Source organism: Balaenoptera borealis (genome assembly GCF_965194805.1).
Source record: "Balaenoptera borealis genome assembly, chromosome: 6".
Taxonomy (NCBI): domain Eukaryota; kingdom Metazoa; phylum Chordata; class Mammalia; order Artiodactyla; family Balaenopteridae; genus Balaenoptera; species Balaenoptera borealis.
In genome coordinates, this window is record NC_138863.1 from 52,223,638 (window position 1) to 52,242,859 (window position 19,222).

Here is a 19,222-nt window from a genome sequence, read left to right on the forward strand (position 1 = left end):
ACAAATTTCATTATATTTTAGGCCAGAGGAATGTGAAATATCATTTTTACCATTTAACGACCCTCAGGATTTAGAAGAAAGGTACGTGAAAAGCTCAAAGTAATACAGGAGTCTATATCTTTCTTTGAAGCATAAAACAGTTTGATATAAACAATTTATTAGACTTGTGATCTTTGGTTGTTATTCTATCATATTAGTGAAGAATATAGAATCATGGGGTCCTACAGATTCTATTAGGCCACGTAGTTTGGCACCTGTCTTCAGAAACAACTATTCACTCCATCCATCCATCCATCCATCCATCCATCCATCCATCCATCCATCCATCCATTCAATAGCTGTTTATTAAGTACCTGCTGTATGCCAGACACCTTGGATACAATACGCCTACAAACAAACAAACAAAATTCATAGTTTCTGCCCTCATGAGAATTTCTAATGTGGAATAAAAATATTACTCAAAGCCACACAAAGGAAGTGCTCTAGTCTTAAAAGAAATTTTGAAAATCATCATTACTGATGAATCAATGAATCAACGACTAATGCAGTGACAGAATTGTTCACATATTTTTACTTACTGCTGAATCTAATATATATAACGTTGGGTTCTCTAATCATCTCATGTTTAATAGATGCTATTTTTTTGTGTGTGATGTGATGTTTCTTTGTCTTGTTTTCTTACTTTTAGGAGGGCACAGGGATCTCCGAAATCTGGTGAGTATGAAGTTACCTCCTTCAGAACTGAGCAGGGCTGTATTGACATTTTGCTCTGGTGGGGGAAAGTAACCAATCCCTTCCATTACCTTTAGACTGTAATGATCAGTGGCAAATGATCCAGGGTCAGTTCTTGAATGTCAGCATTATGGCAATTCCGTGCCTGTGTTCAGTGGCACCTAGAGGCTTGGCACCTAATACCAGGTTAGTAAGCGTTTTTATTGAATCACTGATACTTTTCATTCATTTATTTATTTATTTATTGATTTTTGGCTGACTTTGGCCTTTGTTGCTGTGCGCGGGCTTTCTCTAGTTGCGGTGAGCAGAGGCTACTCTTCGTTGGGGTGGGCGGGCTTCTCATTGTGGTGGCTTCTCTTGTACGCGGGCTTCAGCAGTTGTGTCTCATGGGCTCTAGAGTGCAGTCTTAGTAGTTGTGGTGCACGGGTTTAGTTGCTCCGCGGCATGTGGGATCTTCCCGGGCCAGGGCTCGAACCCGTGTCCCCTGCATTGATAGGTGGATTCTTAACCACTGCGCCACCAGGGAAGCCCCATTGAAACTTTTCTATAAACCACATTTATCTTTCAGAATACCCTGCTAACTCTTGGCTAAGTAGAATATTATCAAGAGGTAGTCATTTTTGAGTTGATTTTAAGGGATTTGTCTTCAGAGTAGGCTGAGAGTAACTGTTATACTGGAAAAATAATCATTTACTCTGATTTTTTAATATCACTGAGGCTAAAATAATATTCCTTGGGTTTTATTTTTTTTTTTTTAGAAATTCACGTTCTTTTATTTATTTATTTATTTATTTATGACTGTGTTGAGTCTTCGTTTCTGTGCGAGGGCTTTCTCTAGTTGCGGCAAGTGGGGACCACTCTTCATCGCGGTGCGCGGGCCTCTCACCATCGCAGCCTCTCTTGTCGCGGAGCACAGGCTCCAGACGCGCAGGCTCAGTAATTGTGGCTCACGGGCCCAGTTGCTCCGTGGCATGTGGGATCTTCCCAGACCAGGGCTCGAACCCGTGTCCCCTGCATTGGCAGGCAGATTCTCAACCACTGCGCCACCAGGGAAGCCCCCCCTTGGGTTTTATTGACATGATCTTATTGTGTTATTTTGTCTACTTTGCTTTATTTATTTATTTACCAGTCATTGAGAATGTTATATTTAATTCTGGTATTCCTTGTGCACATCTCTGCCTTTCGATTTTAGAGCAGACGTATACATCCTTAGCAGGAATAGCATATATGTGTGTATGATACTTTTATTCAAAGGAAACATTTTAGTTATATTTAGTGTGAATTGTGGTACATCTGAATCTACTGCCCACGTTTTCATGAGACATTTTATATATCATTTTATCCACAAGCTATAGCTGTTCCATCTCTTGCACATCCTTTTCATGTAGTTGTCCATCATTGGTCTGAAAATATTTCTCTTGCGTTCCTGTAGAGCACAGAAGAAAGGGTGATGAATGTTGCATAATATCGTCACCTCTAGATTTTCCCCAGAAGTGGAATAAAAGAATGACTTATGTATGTACTTTGGCAATTCATAACATCATTTTAATGATTAGTTTCAACTTCCCTGCAAAATATTTAACCTGAAGGATTAACAATTGGTAAAGGGATTGATTTAAAATGTTTTCCTTGGCAATTGATAGGAAGGTAAGAAAGAGGGAAATATCCAAAGTTAGACAAGAAGAGAAACTATTTTAAAAATCAGATGTCAGAGTCTCATTAATTATCTCTAGTGCTGAAGCTTGTGTGGTTTAGAAATTGAGGCTGATTGTTTCCTCCCCATTCCCTCAGAAACCCTAGATAGCTGTGCACCTCCCTAATGTAGCTTCCCCCACGAAAAGTGAAGATCTGGCTGGCTGACTAGAGCTCCAGAACTTGACACAATGCTGCTCTAACCCTACGCCGTCTCTGACTCTCGTGTTTGCTCAAGGACCTTCATGGGAGGTAGTCCTGCTCTCCTGGGAGCAGTAGATTCATGCCTCCTTCCAAGCTGCTCCAGTCGTTTTCCAGCTGGCCTGGAATTCCACTGCTTACCCTCCAGGTTCAATCTGCATTGATGAATTTTTCAGAGGAGGATCACTAGTTAGAGATGTCTTCTGTGGATTGTAAGCAAACGTGCCATTTTTTTAAAGGCCTTTACATCAGAGCCTCGGCTGACCAAGGTATTCAAAAATTCAGCTTCTGAATGATTCAGGGAAATTGCAAAGGAGTTTCAACTTCCAGCTTTATTTATTTTTTCACAAGAAAGTATAATTTACTTCAAAATACCTCAGTGCAAGTTGCTGATAGGAACTATTTTTTTTTCTTTTTAAACTTTAGGTTTATTTATTTTTGGCTGTGTTGGGTCTTCGTTTCTGTGCGAGTGCTTTCTCTAGTTGTGGCAAGCGGGGGCCACTCTTCATCGCGGTGCGCGGGCCTCTCACTATCGCGGCCTCTCTTGTTGCGGAGCACAGGCTCCAGACGCGCAGGCTCAGTAGTTGTGGCTCACGGGCCTAGTTGCTCCGCGGCATGTGGGATCTTCCCAGACCAGGGCTCGAACCCGTGTCCCCTGCATTGGCAGGCAGATTCTCAACCACTGCGCCACCAGGGAAGCCCGGAACTAATTTTTTTATATTCGAATTTTTCTAAGATTAAATGCATTAATGTATGGAAAATATTTAGAACAGTGCCAGGCACATAGCATGTGTTTCAATTACTAATAAGTATTGAAAGGTAGACACATGAAATGCTTTTCATGTTTACCAGTAAAAACTAAGTAATTTAAAAAAAAATCAAGAATGCACAAAACACTAATGTTTTGGTACTATTTATTTCCAGTTGGGAAGAGGTGATGTAATGGGTAAAAGGAATGGTGGACCCTGGATTAAGTGCTCTAGTTCCAGTGATTATTTTGTTTTTCTCTGTCTTTGAAACAATCACTTAAACTTCGGGGCTTCTTTTCCTTCTACATAAACTGAGTGAATGACTGAAAAATCTCCAAGGTCCCTTACAGCTCTAACCTGAGGTTCCATAAGATTTAAAGAGCTCTTTTTTATGTCGTCATTGTTATTCTTGGAATAACTTTATATGTGCACTGAAATTGAGCCTAGAAGTCATTTGCACATATTTCTGCAAACTGCCTTCTAAAGCTAGATGCATCTGTGAGTGGCTTTTTGGCACTAAATCACACCTCTAAATTTGCAGCCTCTTATATTGAACTGAAGAGTTATGCAAGATTAAAATGTTCAGTCATTTAACTGAACATGTGTGGTAGCATTTGTTCACTCCAGTTCATCCATCCAAGAGCCTCTGATTTATTTGGTTTCCTATGTCACTTAGACCTGCCCATAAATAAATATTTAAATCACACTTTAGATTTTAAAAAGTGTTGAACTAGTCGTTAGACCATTTGTATTTATTAACTATCGTACAACACATCTTTAAAAAAAATACACGGTTTCACACTTCGAATCCCTAAGTAAGTACATTGGATTTCAAATTATGTCTTGATATGTGAATAGGATGCATGATGATTCATTTTTTAAAAAGTGCTTGGTGTAAGTGCTTGGTGAGAAGGAAATCAGTCAGTTGTTTAATAAAACTAATTTGAAAGGCTGTTTCATTTAAAAGACAACACAGCAAGATATGATTTAATAATTTTAGGTAAATTTAATGTGATGGTGATTTATCTAGCTTGCCTACAACTTCTAGTAAACATTATTTGTTAGGAGGAATGATACAGAGTAATTTCTGATGTACTCTCTTAATAAATATTTTAATGTCAAATACAAATATTTAATTTCAGGTTAAATAATGGAAGCATGGCTCTTATAATTGCGCGAAACACTTCTCGACCAGAATTTATAAAACACCTGAAAAGATATGCAAGTGTTAAAAACCAGGTACAGTAAACCATTTGGATTACCTGTGTGCAAAGCAATTAATCATGGGGAGAGAGATGCTGCCGGAGTTGACACCAAGTCCTGCCTTGTAAGAAGGCTTTATTTTCTTCTGAATGCATTAACCTTTTTTTTGTTTTTTCAATTTGTTCTTTCTTCAAATTCTGAAAAGTATCCACCCATATTAATATGGATTGGCCTTTTTTGAATTGTGGGTTGGTGGTTATATACATTTATGTGTGTGTGTGCAAAGAGAAAATAGAAAAGGTAGTGTTATATTGAAATGTGAAGTAAATTAAGGATAAAATGACATACTCAGCTGTTCTTCAGAATGAAGATTAGTGAAATCTGAGATTTTTAGCCTTCTTGATTTTATGGCAGCAGACTCCCTCTAAAGTTATGACCTTTGGATTTTCCTATTGTTTCTTTAAGATCAGCCTACTTACATTGATTGAAATAGATTTGCAGAAATATATTTTAAAATACGCTACTTTTATATAGATGTTATTTATTTTATTCTCAACTTAGGATGTGTAGTGCTATTTGTAGAGATAGATAAAACTGGATTTCCATTCTTAAGGGATTTGTTTTAAAGAGAAGCAATAACTATTATAAGCCATATTCTTTTGGCAGACATTTTGAGCCAGTTATTAGGAAACTGATCCAGAAATACGTGAATTTCTGAAATTATGAATCTTGAAGTATGTAGTATGCATGTAAAACCCTACAGTCTCACACCTTCTTACAGGTATAAAATTGTGCCTGGATGTAGTTGGGGGAGAACAGATGGGAGGAGGAGAGTAAATCCAGCCGGTGACGAGCAGCTGAATCTTGCTTACATAGGTAGCCACTGCAAGGCTCTCATTTTTGCTTCTTTATAATTTTAAACTTCCTCAGGCAGGCTTCATGAAGTTTCAGTTCTCCTCTGCCTACTACATTATTTGATCAATGTTTATTGAGCAACCAATTGAATGAAATGTTTAGGAAATTATGTCATAAAATTATATACAGTCCTATTTTCTTTAAATATAAATCTCTAAGGAGACAAAGTGAACAAAAGCAGATATAATGTAGGTTGTAAGCCTAACTAATAACTTTATGTATATGTGTTTGGGAAAATACAGTGATTTATTGATTTTTAAAGGAATGTATGCCTTTTCAGATGTTGCTAATTTTGTTTGCAACTTTATTATTTTTCTTAATCCAAAGCAATACATGTTCATTGGTTTTTTGTAAGTCAGAAAATAGAAACAAGATAACAATATATATAAAAAGCTCTCGAAATTCTATATTCCAAGAGATAATGAGTGCCATTACCTTGGTATAAACTTTTCCTATTCTTTTTCTATTAAATAAATATGAGAACTTAAAGGAGTAATAACCTCAAGGTACTTACCCTGAGAAGCTGTATATTTATTTTAGGGAGGCACGATTGCACAGATTACTTACAGAAGTTCTCTTTTGGAATTGCCTAAGGGGCAAATGTCTTAGGTAATTTTTGTAGACATCCTTTTTTCATTACTAAAGTAGCTTTCTTCTGACTTTAAAAGTAATAGATGCTTACTATAAAAAATAAAGACAAAGATATAGTAGTGAATGTAATTCTGTATCTATAGGAAAGTAATTTTTTTCAAAAGGAGACCATGTTATGGAAGACATAACCATTTTTCTCAGGTACTCAACCAGTCATATCTTGCTTTTGATACAAAAAAACTATTGCCTGTGTGTGTGTGTGTGTGTGGTGTTCATTAGGCTTAACTGATTGGCTCAGCTCTTTCCAAAAATTCAAGTCCATGCTACTGCTCTGTAATTTTTTGCAAAGAAATTCTAAAATGTTTTGCATAATGGTATATAGTAAGAATAATTGGATTGATTCCCAAGGTGACTGCTTTCAAGCAATGTTAATCTGATACATTTGTTAAAAAATCACAGACATACATATACACATATACATGTGTATGTAGTCTCTTTCCTTCATGGTGACATGTTCAAAAATATAAATTTATATAAATTATGTAATATTATAAAGACCAGATAAATATAAGATTATATAATCCACTGTCAATTAGTAGCAGTTCTGGTATCCAGGAAGGGAAATGCGGCACTTCAGCCTAAGGAGAGCAACAGTCTAGGTCTCTGAACCATCTTTCCAGGTTGAACTGAATGTTCATGTATCTGAACAATTGTAGAATGTACTGAAAACCATCATTTGTAGGTGACGCATCTTGCGTTTCCCATCTCTGTGTGAAATAGATCGAGGTAAAAATTACTCTTCAAGTCCTTTCAACTCCATCCTGTAGCTGGCCTTTGTTTTCTGTTCATATTGAAAACATTTCTATGTTTGCTTTGACCATCATTTTTGTTTAGGGGGTTTAAAAACCCTTGTTATTCCCCAGGGATTTGTTTGTAACCTTCTTCTCATGATACCTTTTCCTGGGTGATCTCACTGCTTCCCATTGCTTGAACCACTATCTGAACTTTGCACACTACCAAGGGTTCTCTCTTCCTTTCTGATTTGCAGGACCACTGTGCCTTCCTGTGTGCTGAGAAGGTTATAAAACTCACAGGCATCTTGAGTCCAGCATGTCCACTACTTACCTTATTGTCCTATTCCCCGATGGTGCTCCTTCCGTGTTTCCCTACAAAGGGCAATGGCACCACTCTCTACCCATCCTGGAGTTACTCTGGATCCCTCTCCCTCATTCCTCACAACCAATCCACCAATTAATTCAAACCTTAATCCCTTCTTGCTTCCAATAGCCTCCTTCTGATCTTTCTTTTCTCTGGTCTTATCTTCCATACTGCATTCTAGAGGGATTTTTCTAAAATACGTATCTGATTTATCTCCTGCCTAATTCTTCAATGTGTTATTGTCATCAAGATGACATCAAATTTCCTCAGTGTGGAATACATGGCCCCTTGTATTCTAGCCCTTGCCTATGTCACAGCCTCGCTTCTTGCCATCCTCTACCAGATTTCTCATGCTTTGGTCATTGAATTCGTTTTCTAGGGCTGCCATAAGAAATACCACAGACTGGGTAGGTTTGGTTTCTCCCAAGACCTGTCTCCTTGGCTTACAGATGGCTGCCTTCTGGCTGTGTCCTCACCTGGTCTTTTCTCTGTGCATGCACATTCCTGGGGTCTCTCTGTGTGTCCCAATTTCCTCCTTTTATAAGGACACCAGTCATATTGGATTAGGGCCTACCCTAAAAGACTCATTTAACTTAATCACCTTTTAAAGACCTTATCTCCAAATATGGTTACATTCTGAGGTACAGGGAGTTAGGACTTCAACATATAAATTGGGAAGGGGGGGGGACACAATTCAGCCCATAACACCATATATGTCTATGTTTTAAAATCAAATATAGGCATTAACATACTCTGAAAAATAAATGCCAAAATACCAGTGTTGCCATCAGTATCACACTATGCTTGATCATGGCATATCTCTGTATTTTTGCAAACGTGATTTCCTCTCTCCAGAGCTTCTCTTCACCTCCAGGCTAATTCTTCTGTGTTAAGACTCAGCTCAAGAGGGCAATTCACCCAATATCCTGAGCCTGTTTGCCTCTTCTCATTTCTCTGTGCTTATACCATCATGGCACTTATATATATCACAACTTTAATTGTTAACTTCCCTTCCTCATGCCCCAAACACACCCTCATACGTGATATCACACTCTTGGCTTCCCTAAGTCCCATCTAACAATGTCTGTGGCTTCCTAGGTAATAAATGTGCATGCATGGATGAATGGAGCTTCATTTTGTGAAGTGTGCACATGAAAACTGATGATGTAAGACAATAGACTTACTGGTGATGGCCATCAGTTCCTGACACTCCTTGGCTTTAGCTGCATGGCTCAAGTCTCTGACCCCTTCATCACATGGCATTCTCCCTGAGTGTCTATCTTCACATGGCATTCTCCTCTCTTAACCAGGACATCAGTCATATTGGACTAGGGCCACCCAAATGACCTTATCTTAACTTGATTACATTTGCAAAGACCCTATTTCCAAATAAGGTGACAGTCACATGTACTAAGAGTTAGGACTTCTAGATATCTTTACGGGGGACACAGTTTAACCCATAACGGCCAGTGATCACTGACTCATTTAAAACACATTATTTTGGGACTTCCCTGGTGGCGCAGTGGTTAAGACCCCGTGTTCCCAAAGCAGGGCGTCCGGGTTCGATCCCTGGTCAGGGAACTAGATCCCACATGCATGCTGCAACTGAGAATTCACATGCCACAACTAAGGAGCCTGCCTGCCGCAACTAAGACCCGGCACAACCAAATAAATAAATAAAATTTTTAAAAATGTTTAAAAAAACAACTAAAACACATTATTTTTACAATGAATGAAAAATGTAGAACATTTTACAAGTGCAGTGTGAAGGGTGGCCTCAAACCTTACACCTGAGATGGGAAGTCTAATGCAGTGACTGTTGGGAAGTTTTAGAGAGAGCCTTGCTTTTTCCAACAGAGAGTTGCTTGGGGGCTGCTAACCCTGTACTTCAAATAGAACAACTGTTGCCATCATGTAACCCAGTATTATCCACCATGTAACCCATGCATTATTCAGTATAAACTGTAAGATCTGCTGGACCTTGATGTTTCCACATATAGCAAAATAAGGGTGTTGGGGGAAATAGTTTTCTGGCAACTTTTAAAATTCTGTGCTTCATCGAGGTTTATGTGAAAGAAGGGAAAAAACATGTAGATAATATATTTGTGATAAACCTCATGCCATTTATCTGAAAACTGAAATAAATGAGTAGTTGTGCATTTCTACTAAAAAGTTACTTGGCTATCTTAGTTATTTCAGAGAATACATATTTTTTCACTATAGTTTCCTTTGGCAAGTAAGAAAAATTTTAATTTTTAAAAAAATTTTTACTGAAGTATAGTTGATTTACAATGTTGTGTTAATTTCTGCTTACAGCAAAGTGATTCAGTTATACATATATGTAATTTTTTTCATATTTTTTTCCATTATGGTTTATTGCAGGATATTGAATATAGTTCCCTGTGCTATACAGTAGGACCTTGCTGTTTATCCATCTTATATATAATAGGTGGCATCTGCTAACCCCAAACTCCCAATCCTTCCCTCCCCTGCCCGCACCTTGGCAACCACAAGTCTGTTCTCTGTGAGTCTGTTTCTGTTTCGTAGATAAGTTCATTTGTGTTGTATTTTAGATTCCACGAATAAGTGATACCATATGGTATTTGTCTTTCTCTGTCTGGCTTACTTCACTTAGTATGATAATGTCTAGGTTCATCCATGTTGCTGCAAATGGCATTATTTCATTCTTTTTATGGCTGAGTAATATTCCATTGTATATATGTACCACATCTTCTTTATCCATTCATCTGTCGATGGGCATTTAGGTTGTTTCCATGTCTTGGCTATTATAAATAGTGCTGTTTTGAACACTGGGTGCATGTATCTTTTCGAATTAAGGTTTTGTCTGGGTATATGCCCAGGAATGGGGTTGCTGGAACATATGGAAACTCTATTTTTAGTTTTTTGAGGAACCTTCATACTGTTTTCCATAGTGGCTGCACCAATTTACATTCCCACCAACAGTGTAGGAGGGTTCCCTTTTCTCCACACACTCTCCAGCATTTGTTATTTGTACTTTTTAATGAGGGCCATTCTGACCAGCGTGAGGTGGTGCACCTCATTGTAGTTTTGATTTGCATTTCTCTAATGATTAGCAACGATGAGCATCTTTACATGTGCCTATGGGCCATCTGTATGTCTTCTCTGGAGAAGTGTCTATTTAGGTATTCTGCCCATTTTTCGATTGGGTTTTTTTTTGTTTTTAAATTGTACGAGCTGTTTGTATATTTTTGAAATTAAGCCCTTGTCAGTCACATCATTTGGAAATATTTTCTTCCATTCCTTAGGTTGTCTTTTAATTTTGATTATGGTTTCCTTTGCTGTGCAAAAGCTTGTAAGTGTGATTAGGTCCCATTTGTTTAATTTTGCTTTTATTTCTATTGCCTTGAGAGACTGACCTAAGAAAACATTGGTATGATTTATGTCAGAGAATGTTTTGCCTATATTCTCTTCTAGGAGTTTTATGGTGTCATGTCTTATATGTAAGTCTTTAAGCCATTTTGAGTTTGTTTTTGTCCATGATGTGAGGGAATGTTCTAACTTCATTGATCTGCGTGCGGCTGTCCAATTTTCCCAACACCACTTGCTGAAGAGACTGTCTTTTCCCCATTGTATATTCTTGCCTCCTTTGTCAAAGATTAAATTGTCCATAGGTGTGTGGGCTTATTTCTGGGCTCTCTATTCTGTTCCATTGATCTATGTGTCTGTTTTTGTGCCAGTACCACACTGTTTTGATTATTGTAGCTTTGTAGTATTGTCTGAAGTCTGGGAGGGTTATGCCTCCTGCTTTGTTCTTTTTCCTCAGGGTTGCTTTGGCAATTCTGGGTCTTTTATGGTTCCATATGAATTTTAGGATTATTTGTTCTATATCTGTGAAAAATGTCATGGGTAGTTTGATAAGGATCACATTAAATCTGTAGGTTGCTTTGGGTAGCATGGCCAAGAAAGACTGAAATATGAAGCTGACTTTGTATCATGCTAGAGTGGTCAGTAAGCAACCATAATTAAAGATGGACACAAGGTGCATGATAAAGTGAGGATGAGGCAGGCAAACACCTGTAAAAATCACACGGGATGGACTTTCTTTTTACCTTCATAAATTTAGTTCTTCCTAATTAAATTCCAAATGTGAAACTTATTCTAGAGTTTGCTCTACATCAGTTAAACTAGTTGACAATAATCAAGTCAGTGGATTATATAAATCCTCTATAACAATAGACCAATATTAAAGATTTAGTTTTTATTGGAAATTATTGTATACAATTTCATAGACATATACTATTTGTCATAAAACAAGTTTGCCAGCTTCTAGATCTAAATGAGCTAGGAAAGCTTCAGAAAAGGGGCTCCTTCTTCCAAAGAAATTGGAACTAATTAGAGTTTCAAAGCTATGAAAACATCAGCATGCACATTGATATTTACTTGCAAGTGAGAGCACAGTGAACTTTCCTAGTTTGCATTACAGTTAGGGATAAAGCAAGTACCAAGATTGTTTGCATTTATTTTTTGTTTTTGTTTTTTAGTTCAATTTTCCATTTGTTGAGACTTACACTGTTGAAGAAGTAAAAGTTCACCCAAGGAGTAACAGCAGTGGACACAATCCAGAGGAAGAAGATGGACCACATGAAACTGCTACAGGAAGCAGTTTCCCTTGGAATGTAGATGGTGATTTAATGGAAGTTGCATCAGAGGTCCATGTTAGGTAAGTCTAATTATTTCACCATCTTATACTATCAATCAGTTTTGTGTCTGATAGACATATAAATGGAAGCTGCCTTCTTATAACTATCAAAACAGGCAGTTGGCTAGATAAATTATTTTTTAAATTCGTAAGTCAGGGAAGCATAAAAAGACACATGTACAATTTTAATAAATAAAGAAGTGTAACTTTGTATTTATTCACTAATTGTTATGTAGAACCAAAGCATTTTCTTTGGTTATGAGTCTCTACGTTGGCATTCTGAATTACCATTCTTCACAAACTATACAGATAATGTACGTCTACAATTTCCATTTTGAATTTTTAAAAATGGATTAAGATCTCCAACCTTGTGATGCCATCTGAATAGCAGATGGTTACAATTTAATCCCCCAGTCGTTTAAAATTTCCTTTTACCCACAACAAATACTGTAACACTTTGTGTTCAGCAGTTTGCTTTTATCGTCTTTCCAAAGCATACTTTACATAAGAACAATTTTACATATTATTTATTAACAAGAGCAATGGGTTATAAACAGGCTTGGGAACATGCAAACTCATTGTTGGTAAGCATTATGACTCAGTTGGTAGAAGAAGTGTGCAGGGCTCCCTGAGTAGCCTGCTAGATGTGAGCTTTCTACACGCACGGGTGACTGACTGGGCTTTACTGCTGCTGATTTATTAGGCCCCGCATTTTTTCCTAGATGGCAGCTCTGCCATGAATGTATGTTCGTTGGCTATCATTATCACATTCGATAGGGGTTATGTGTGAAAAATAACAGAATGATTGATAGGTTGATGAAATAATCATGCATATTCTTATATTCTTTACAGAGTACACCCAAGACTTATCAATCTTTATGGAAAAAGCATGGAAGAAATGAATGATTCCAAAGTAACATGTAGTTGTTTATAAGAGGAATGTGCGAATTAGAATTTTAATATGAAGGGATATTGTCATGTTTTAAACAGATATTTTAGTAAGGAAAAAACTATTTTTAAAAGAAATTAAAATTGCTATTTTTGATGTTACTAAAAATTAGCTTTTAGGCTTTAAAAAATAAGACATGAAATATATACAAAACAATTTAAATTCTGGTTTTTTGAAAGTATTTATTGGAATGGAAAGTAAATATTTCATATACTTGAAATTTAAAAATGATATATCAATATTTAACCTAGATTAATTCCAAAGTGAAATAATTAATTTGGATTCTTTTCTTTTTTCCTGGATTTGAGTCCATCAATTTCGATGTTAAATTTCCTATAGCCTGATGCCAACAGACCACAGAGTTCATGTAAGAAAGACTGTCCTGATTTCTTGATGAGGTACGTAATCCAGCGATATTAAATTACACAGCTAGGAAATGATACAACCAGAAATAGTACTATTTTTTCAAAAGCTCTCTAATACCTAGAGTACTTGCCAAAAAGAAAAAAAGATGGATTTTTTTTTTAAAGTTGTTATAGTACCATTCTTGTGAATAGTCTCTGAAAGTTGAAAACTCAAAGTGGTAGGGTTTTGAAATCCATAATACACATAAACTATGCAAAATATCTAACTGGTTAGAATCTGGCCCAATAGGGAGCTGTGTTCCTCTTGCTCTTAAACGTCATTTTATCTGACAATAATAGCACATCGTTTTCAGTGTACTCAGTGCTACCTGAAATTTAAATTTCCTCAGGGATCATCCTTGAAAAGCAATTCTAAATTTGGATTTGATTTTCCACCAATGAGCCTAGACATCTTCTTGAAAGAACTACTTGTTTTTTAATAATAAAAAAACATAGTATCTTTTGCTCAAAGGGTTCTTTAAAATTGAATTAATTTCTATTGGTACACCCCCGAGTTCAGGAGGTTTCGTGCTCATTGGGCCCCACTGCTAAAATGTCTTTCACAAATTTCTGTGCATTTTTCATTCTCCAGCCACCAATTTGTGAACAGATAACTTACAGGAATTAAGTAGTCTGAGGAAGACAGCTGTTGGCAGTGACCTCGTATGAAGAAATCCTTTTCCATAGTGGTAAAGACTGCCCTCTAACCTATCACTTCCCATAACAGATTTTGAAAATTTGGCCACAACCTTCATATCAAGACAGATGTAGGGACAAATCAGATGAAATTATATTCTGCGTTTATCAGCATTTAGTTCATATGCATGAATAAATATTACAAAAAGTGATTGATTGTATTTGCAAGTGAAGAGGTATTTAAAGATAAATTATTTTAGACGCAGAAAAACTACTTCATTATTAAAAAAAGAAGTCTAACAAACACCAACAAAAAACTTAAAATACTTCAGTCATCACTAAAACATGGAAATTTTGATGTCACATTTTTACCTGATACAAGCTAAATCTATATTCTTCAATTTTACAGTTAAATTTGCTTCTCTATTTCCATGAAGAAGAGAATGCTCTTATAGTACTGGTGAAAACACATTTCATACTTACATTTGAGGAGAAAGGAGTAACATCCAAACAAGAATTTTTGTTTATTTGCTGAATTTGATTGATAGTTAACATTTTAAACAGCATCTAATTTGTATGAAATACTGGTCCCCAATATGGTCTTTGCAGAGCTTTGATTTTTAAAAATTAGTGAGGTACAGTTTTCATATTTTACATATATCAGCTAAAGTGCAACATTCGCTCTGTTTTAGAATATAAATTAGAATTCTAAGTAAGTACTGTTGTTTTTATAAACAAAAAATTTGATTAAAGATGGATTTTTACAATTTACTCTTCAGTACCTTTCCCTTGATAAAATTGTTATAGAAGGACTTACTGGATTTATACCTATATAAACATATATTTTCTCTTAAAAACTTTATATATGTACAGAAAGAAAAAAATCCATAGCTGTATAAACAATAATTATCCCATTAAGCTCAAACCAGTGTATAACTTCAGTCTGAAGTAAGTTTGCTCATCAGGCCATAGTATTATTCATAGACAGACTGCTGAATAAATGGTTGTTGATCAAAGCTTATAGGAAATATATTACAAATCAAGGTCTTTAAAGATAAAATATGCTTTAAAATGATAATGTTCTGCTTCTAGTCATTAGAAAATTTGGGAACAGCGCTTTCAAAAATTCTGCTAAATATTTCTAGAGAGAGAACATATTCCAAACAAGTCTCAAAGATCTATTAGAAATGAGTCATTACCTATTATTTGGAGGAATTAATTTTACCAAAGCCAGCACATATGGTAAATAGTATTCCTCTTAAAGGAATGATACTTCAAAGTCCAAGTTTTCTCCAGTCGAGTTGTTTACTTCCTCAACAAACATAATTTTAATGCAGATGTACTCATTTCAAGGTATTGTCCAGGGATTACGTATCTTGGATAAGCTGATGCTTTAGTGTTTTTCTATCCATTTAAGAGCTGAAAGATTATCTTTTTGGATATATTAAAATGTTACTTTTGGAGTTATTTTCTCTCAGAATAATCATTGCTTGGATTTTTCATCTGCATTAAGACATAACATGTCACAAGGTCATGACTAAAAGAAGTACATAGAAGAAGTCTGAGCAAAATTCATGGTTTCTTGTAAACAATGTCTAAAATTTTTTAGTATACTGTAACCTGAGTCTGTTATTCTCTCAATTTGAAAGAAGTCTTCAATCATCATCTTTATCGCTTTTACTGTTAATGTAACTCCAACTGTCTCTTCTGTTTTCTGCTTGTAGGATAGACTTGTACTGTCTTTTGAAGAAGCCAGCCTGAAAATAGCATTACATAATCACTATAGTCATGAACATTAGATATTTGATATGAGTATAATAAAACAGTCAATGCCAATTGTAGTCAGTAAATGTAGTCAGTAAAAATTAGTTTGGGAAATACTGGGTTAAAGAGCATTGTTTTGTTGTTACTGCAGGATTTCTCAGCGATGCATGCACACTCTCCAAAACAAATTCAACATGTAACGTGCAGTGTTTGCCAAATGCTTAGTTAGAACATCTTTCAAAACTGTTGTTATAGTTTGAACATTTGTTGACGATGATAAGCTTTAAGAAGGCATATTTTTCTAGAAAGACTGTGGTACTAAAGTTAAGAGAAATATGCAATCAGTATAAGAATTAACATTAAAAATACTGAAATGCTTAAATCTAGTAACGTGGGAGTCACAAGTTGGCTTTGAGAAGATCAAGAATGGCATTTTGAGTGGTTTAACAATGGTAATTATTAAAGGCTTACCTTCCACATAACATATGAAATCAATAAAAGTAAAAGAAGTCCAAGTAGCAAGCTACTTAAAATAATTGCTATAGTGAAATGGCGTTTGGGTCTTTGATGATGTAGTCCTTCGAGTAGAACCTACATAAATTAACCAAAATAAAGAAACACCACTTTAAAAACTTGCCTCTATTTCATTTGAAACCCCTCCACGATCCCCAATAGTATTCAGAATAATCCATCCCATTCTCTTGCTGGTCTAACACAAACCATAGGAAACATTGGTAATTGTTTAGCAGAAACAGGGAGTGTAATGGGCCATATCTGTGGTTCTTCCTCCATCCATCCTACCAAAATCACCTCCTGAAAGAGCTATGTCATGCCTTCCTGGCAGTTGTGGAAAATACCAATCCCCAGTAAAGTATTTTCGGCTCGTCATGATTTTCCTGGCCAAACACTAGCAATATTTTTTCCCACAATGTTTATGTTTTGGTTAAAAAGGTAAAATCTTTCTTACATGTGCAACATTCTCATCCTTGTTTAGTTCAATAACTTTTGGATTTGGCTCTGGAAAAGCTGTTGCTCTTATTTCAAACTTCAGGGCTCTAGTCTCATCCTGTTTAATAAATAAAAAAAAAAAAGATCACGGTAGCCTGATAACATCGTTTCGTTTCATGAAAACACAGAGCAGGTAAGAATCATGAGAAACTACTTCTACTCTAAAGGTTTTCACAAGTTATCTTCTCCAGTTTCACCATTTGTAGTTAATTGCAATGCAATGCTTCCTTTGGTTCCAAAGGCATGTCCTTGGTATTAATTTATATGGCATCATTTTGTTGAAATCCTTTTATTAAACATGGCTGCTTTGCAGAGAACTTGATTTAAATGCTTATAATATTTAATATTTAAATACTATTTGATAATTACCAGTGTATTTTTACCTTAGCTGTTGAATTTTTATTCCCAAAGAAGACTTTCTTTGTCTGATAAACATTTCCTCAAATTAATTTTATTTGGGCTTCTTTTTCTTAATAGTGTTGTCATCTTTCTGCTCTGATCAAATACAGATTAGTGTACCAAATATCGTAATGAAAAAATCTGGTACAAATATTTATAGCATTCAAAAATAAAATCAGTGGATGAACTCAGAGCTTTACTGTCTAGCAAACAGAGGGCTTTATCACCCAGAATCCAGAGCTTGGGCATCTGTGGACTCGAAGGATCTTTGAAGTTGTATTCAAAATTGAGATTTTTGTATTTTTCATATGTGCGTTCATTAGGGTAGATGAGAATATATTCTTTTGTCAAATTCTTAAAGAGGACTATGACCAACAAAAGTTAAAACTACTGTGTAAAGGTTATTTAACATTTTGGAGAGAACATGTAGAATTTTAGGGCTAAAAATAAATTATATACTTTATCTGGAGCAGTGTTTTTCAACAGGGATGATTCTGTACCCTGGAGGAGAGTCAGATATGTCTGGAGACATTTCTGGCTGGCAGGACTTGGGAGGGGGTGTACTGCCATTTAGTGGGGAGAAGCCAGCTATGCTGATAAATATCCTACAATGCACAGGACAGCCCCTGACAAAGAAGTATTTGGTCCAAAATGCTACTAGTGCCCACTGTTGAGAAACCTGGACCTCGAGAGTATGAAGGCAGGCTGCAAAAGTTTAAATAACTTGCAACTAAAACAGACAGCTCTTATTTCCCTGTCTGGTGCGTCTTCCTCTTGACCACCTTGTGGTAATTTCAACTACTCCTCTTAACAAAACATAATAGCTCTCATTTCCTTTGGCTTATTATGTGCTGTGCACTATTACTAAGTGCTTTATGAAAATCATCTACTCTGCAGCAACCCTGAAAGAGAGATATTACCCATACTAATCTGATAAGGAAACTGAAGAACAGAACTCCAGATAAAACCAATGATCTCAAAGTACTTCTCATAAATATGCATACTGCTTTCTAGGAAGAAGTCCAACATGTATTTAGTTAATTATTAATTCAACCTTTCAAAGTTCATCTTCTGAAAAGCGTGTTTGTGTTTTACTGTTGTTGATAAATTTTGATGTTTTAGTTTGATTTTCTGGAAGTCTTAATTTTTAGTAAATATATATTAATAAATGTATATGATATACAATAGTAGGTTTTTAAGCATAAAGTAATTTGGAAAGAACTTTAAGGAGATATGAATTGTTAAAGCAGCTAATTTCTCTAATTTGATCAAGGTTCATAAATAGTTGGACATGCTTTCTAAAATCTCTTAATTATAGTCTATTTTACAGTCTTAGTTATCTGTTTAATTACTAAAGCCATGTCATTTAGACAATGTATTTTGTAGTGATAAATGGAAACAGTTTTGGAGTTTCACTCCAGATTTTACATTCATTCATACCTTCTTAATTAGCTGAATGCCTCCTTACATACCATCCTACCTGTATAAGACGGCCGCATTTGTAGATTCTATATGAAATCTTATCCACAAAGTTGTCACTGTATCATAGACTTACCATTTCTAAAATGGATGGCCGACCTTCCAATTGAATGTGAACACTGGCTTCTTTTCCACTGTCCATTTTCCCAAAATTGCATGAGAAATTTAAACAATGTGGATCAGCTTTCATGCAGTACTTGAAAAGAATACAAAAGAGCTATGTTAAAATTTCAACATTTTTTAAAAAGATGGCTAAAATATTTAGATGGCTAAATATTTAGATGGCTAAATATACGTGGAATTCAAGATCTGCTCCACTTAGTGGCATTTTGCAAAAATTTATCTTGATATAAACATGGAATTAAAGATATGCTTTCATTAGTGGCACTTAAAAAATTATCTTGTTTTAAACAAAACACAAATGTTTAGTAAATTAACAAAAACAAAGTATTCGAACTAGATCACATGGTTTCATTGTTCTTATGAACTTAATCTTCTGGGATAGAAAAAGTAAGACACCTAATCAGAGTCTTGCTAAGTTACATGTTCTACGTTCATTGTAAAACTTGGATCATTTGAAGGGCTTTCTTGGGGTTTTTTTCCCATATATTCACTAAAATGAAAATAGTGAAAATTAATTTCATGCCATGAAGGTCGTTCA

At 35.7% G+C, this 19,222-nt stretch overlaps 2 protein-coding genes and 1 long non-coding RNA gene across 5 annotated transcripts in view; 1 reads left to right on the forward strand and 2 right to left on the reverse strand.

Annotated features, from left to right (window-relative positions):
• CERKL (CERK like autophagy regulator) overlaps positions 1 to 13,394 on the forward strand; it is a 139,413-nt gene extending 126,019 nt beyond the window's left edge. For all 3 annotated transcript variants that reach the window (XM_082397531.1, XM_082397530.1, XM_082397532.1), the window contains 6 exons: positions 22 to 81; positions 689 to 714; positions 810 to 918; positions 4,517 to 4,613; positions 11,765 to 11,943; positions 12,775 to 13,394. In XM_082397531.1, coding sequence (XP_082253657.1) covers positions 22 to 81; positions 689 to 714; positions 810 to 918; positions 4,517 to 4,613; positions 11,765 to 11,943; positions 12,775 to 12,856 — 553 coding nt within the window. In that variant the 3' untranslated portion in view covers positions 12,857 to 13,394. The remainder of the gene's footprint in view (positions 1 to 21; positions 82 to 688; positions 715 to 809; positions 919 to 4,516; positions 4,614 to 11,764; positions 11,944 to 12,774) is intronic.
• LOC309631339 overlaps positions 1 to 19,222 on the reverse strand; it is a 424,491-nt gene that overhangs the window by 284,102 nt on the left and 121,167 nt on the right. The gene's annotated exons all lie outside the window — the stretch shown is intronic.
• ITGA4 (integrin subunit alpha 4) overlaps positions 14,200 to 19,222 on the reverse strand; it is an 80,357-nt gene continuing 75,334 nt past the window's right edge. The window contains exons 25-28 of the mRNA XM_082397515.1: positions 18,638 to 18,757; positions 16,643 to 16,741; positions 16,147 to 16,266; positions 14,200 to 15,668 (exon numbers count right to left, since the gene is read on the reverse strand). Of these exons, the coding sequence (XP_082253641.1) occupies positions 15,567 to 15,668; positions 16,147 to 16,266; positions 16,643 to 16,741; positions 18,638 to 18,757 (441 nt within the window). The 3' untranslated portion in view covers positions 14,200 to 15,566. The remainder of the gene's footprint in view (positions 15,669 to 16,146; positions 16,267 to 16,642; positions 16,742 to 18,637; positions 18,758 to 19,222) is intronic.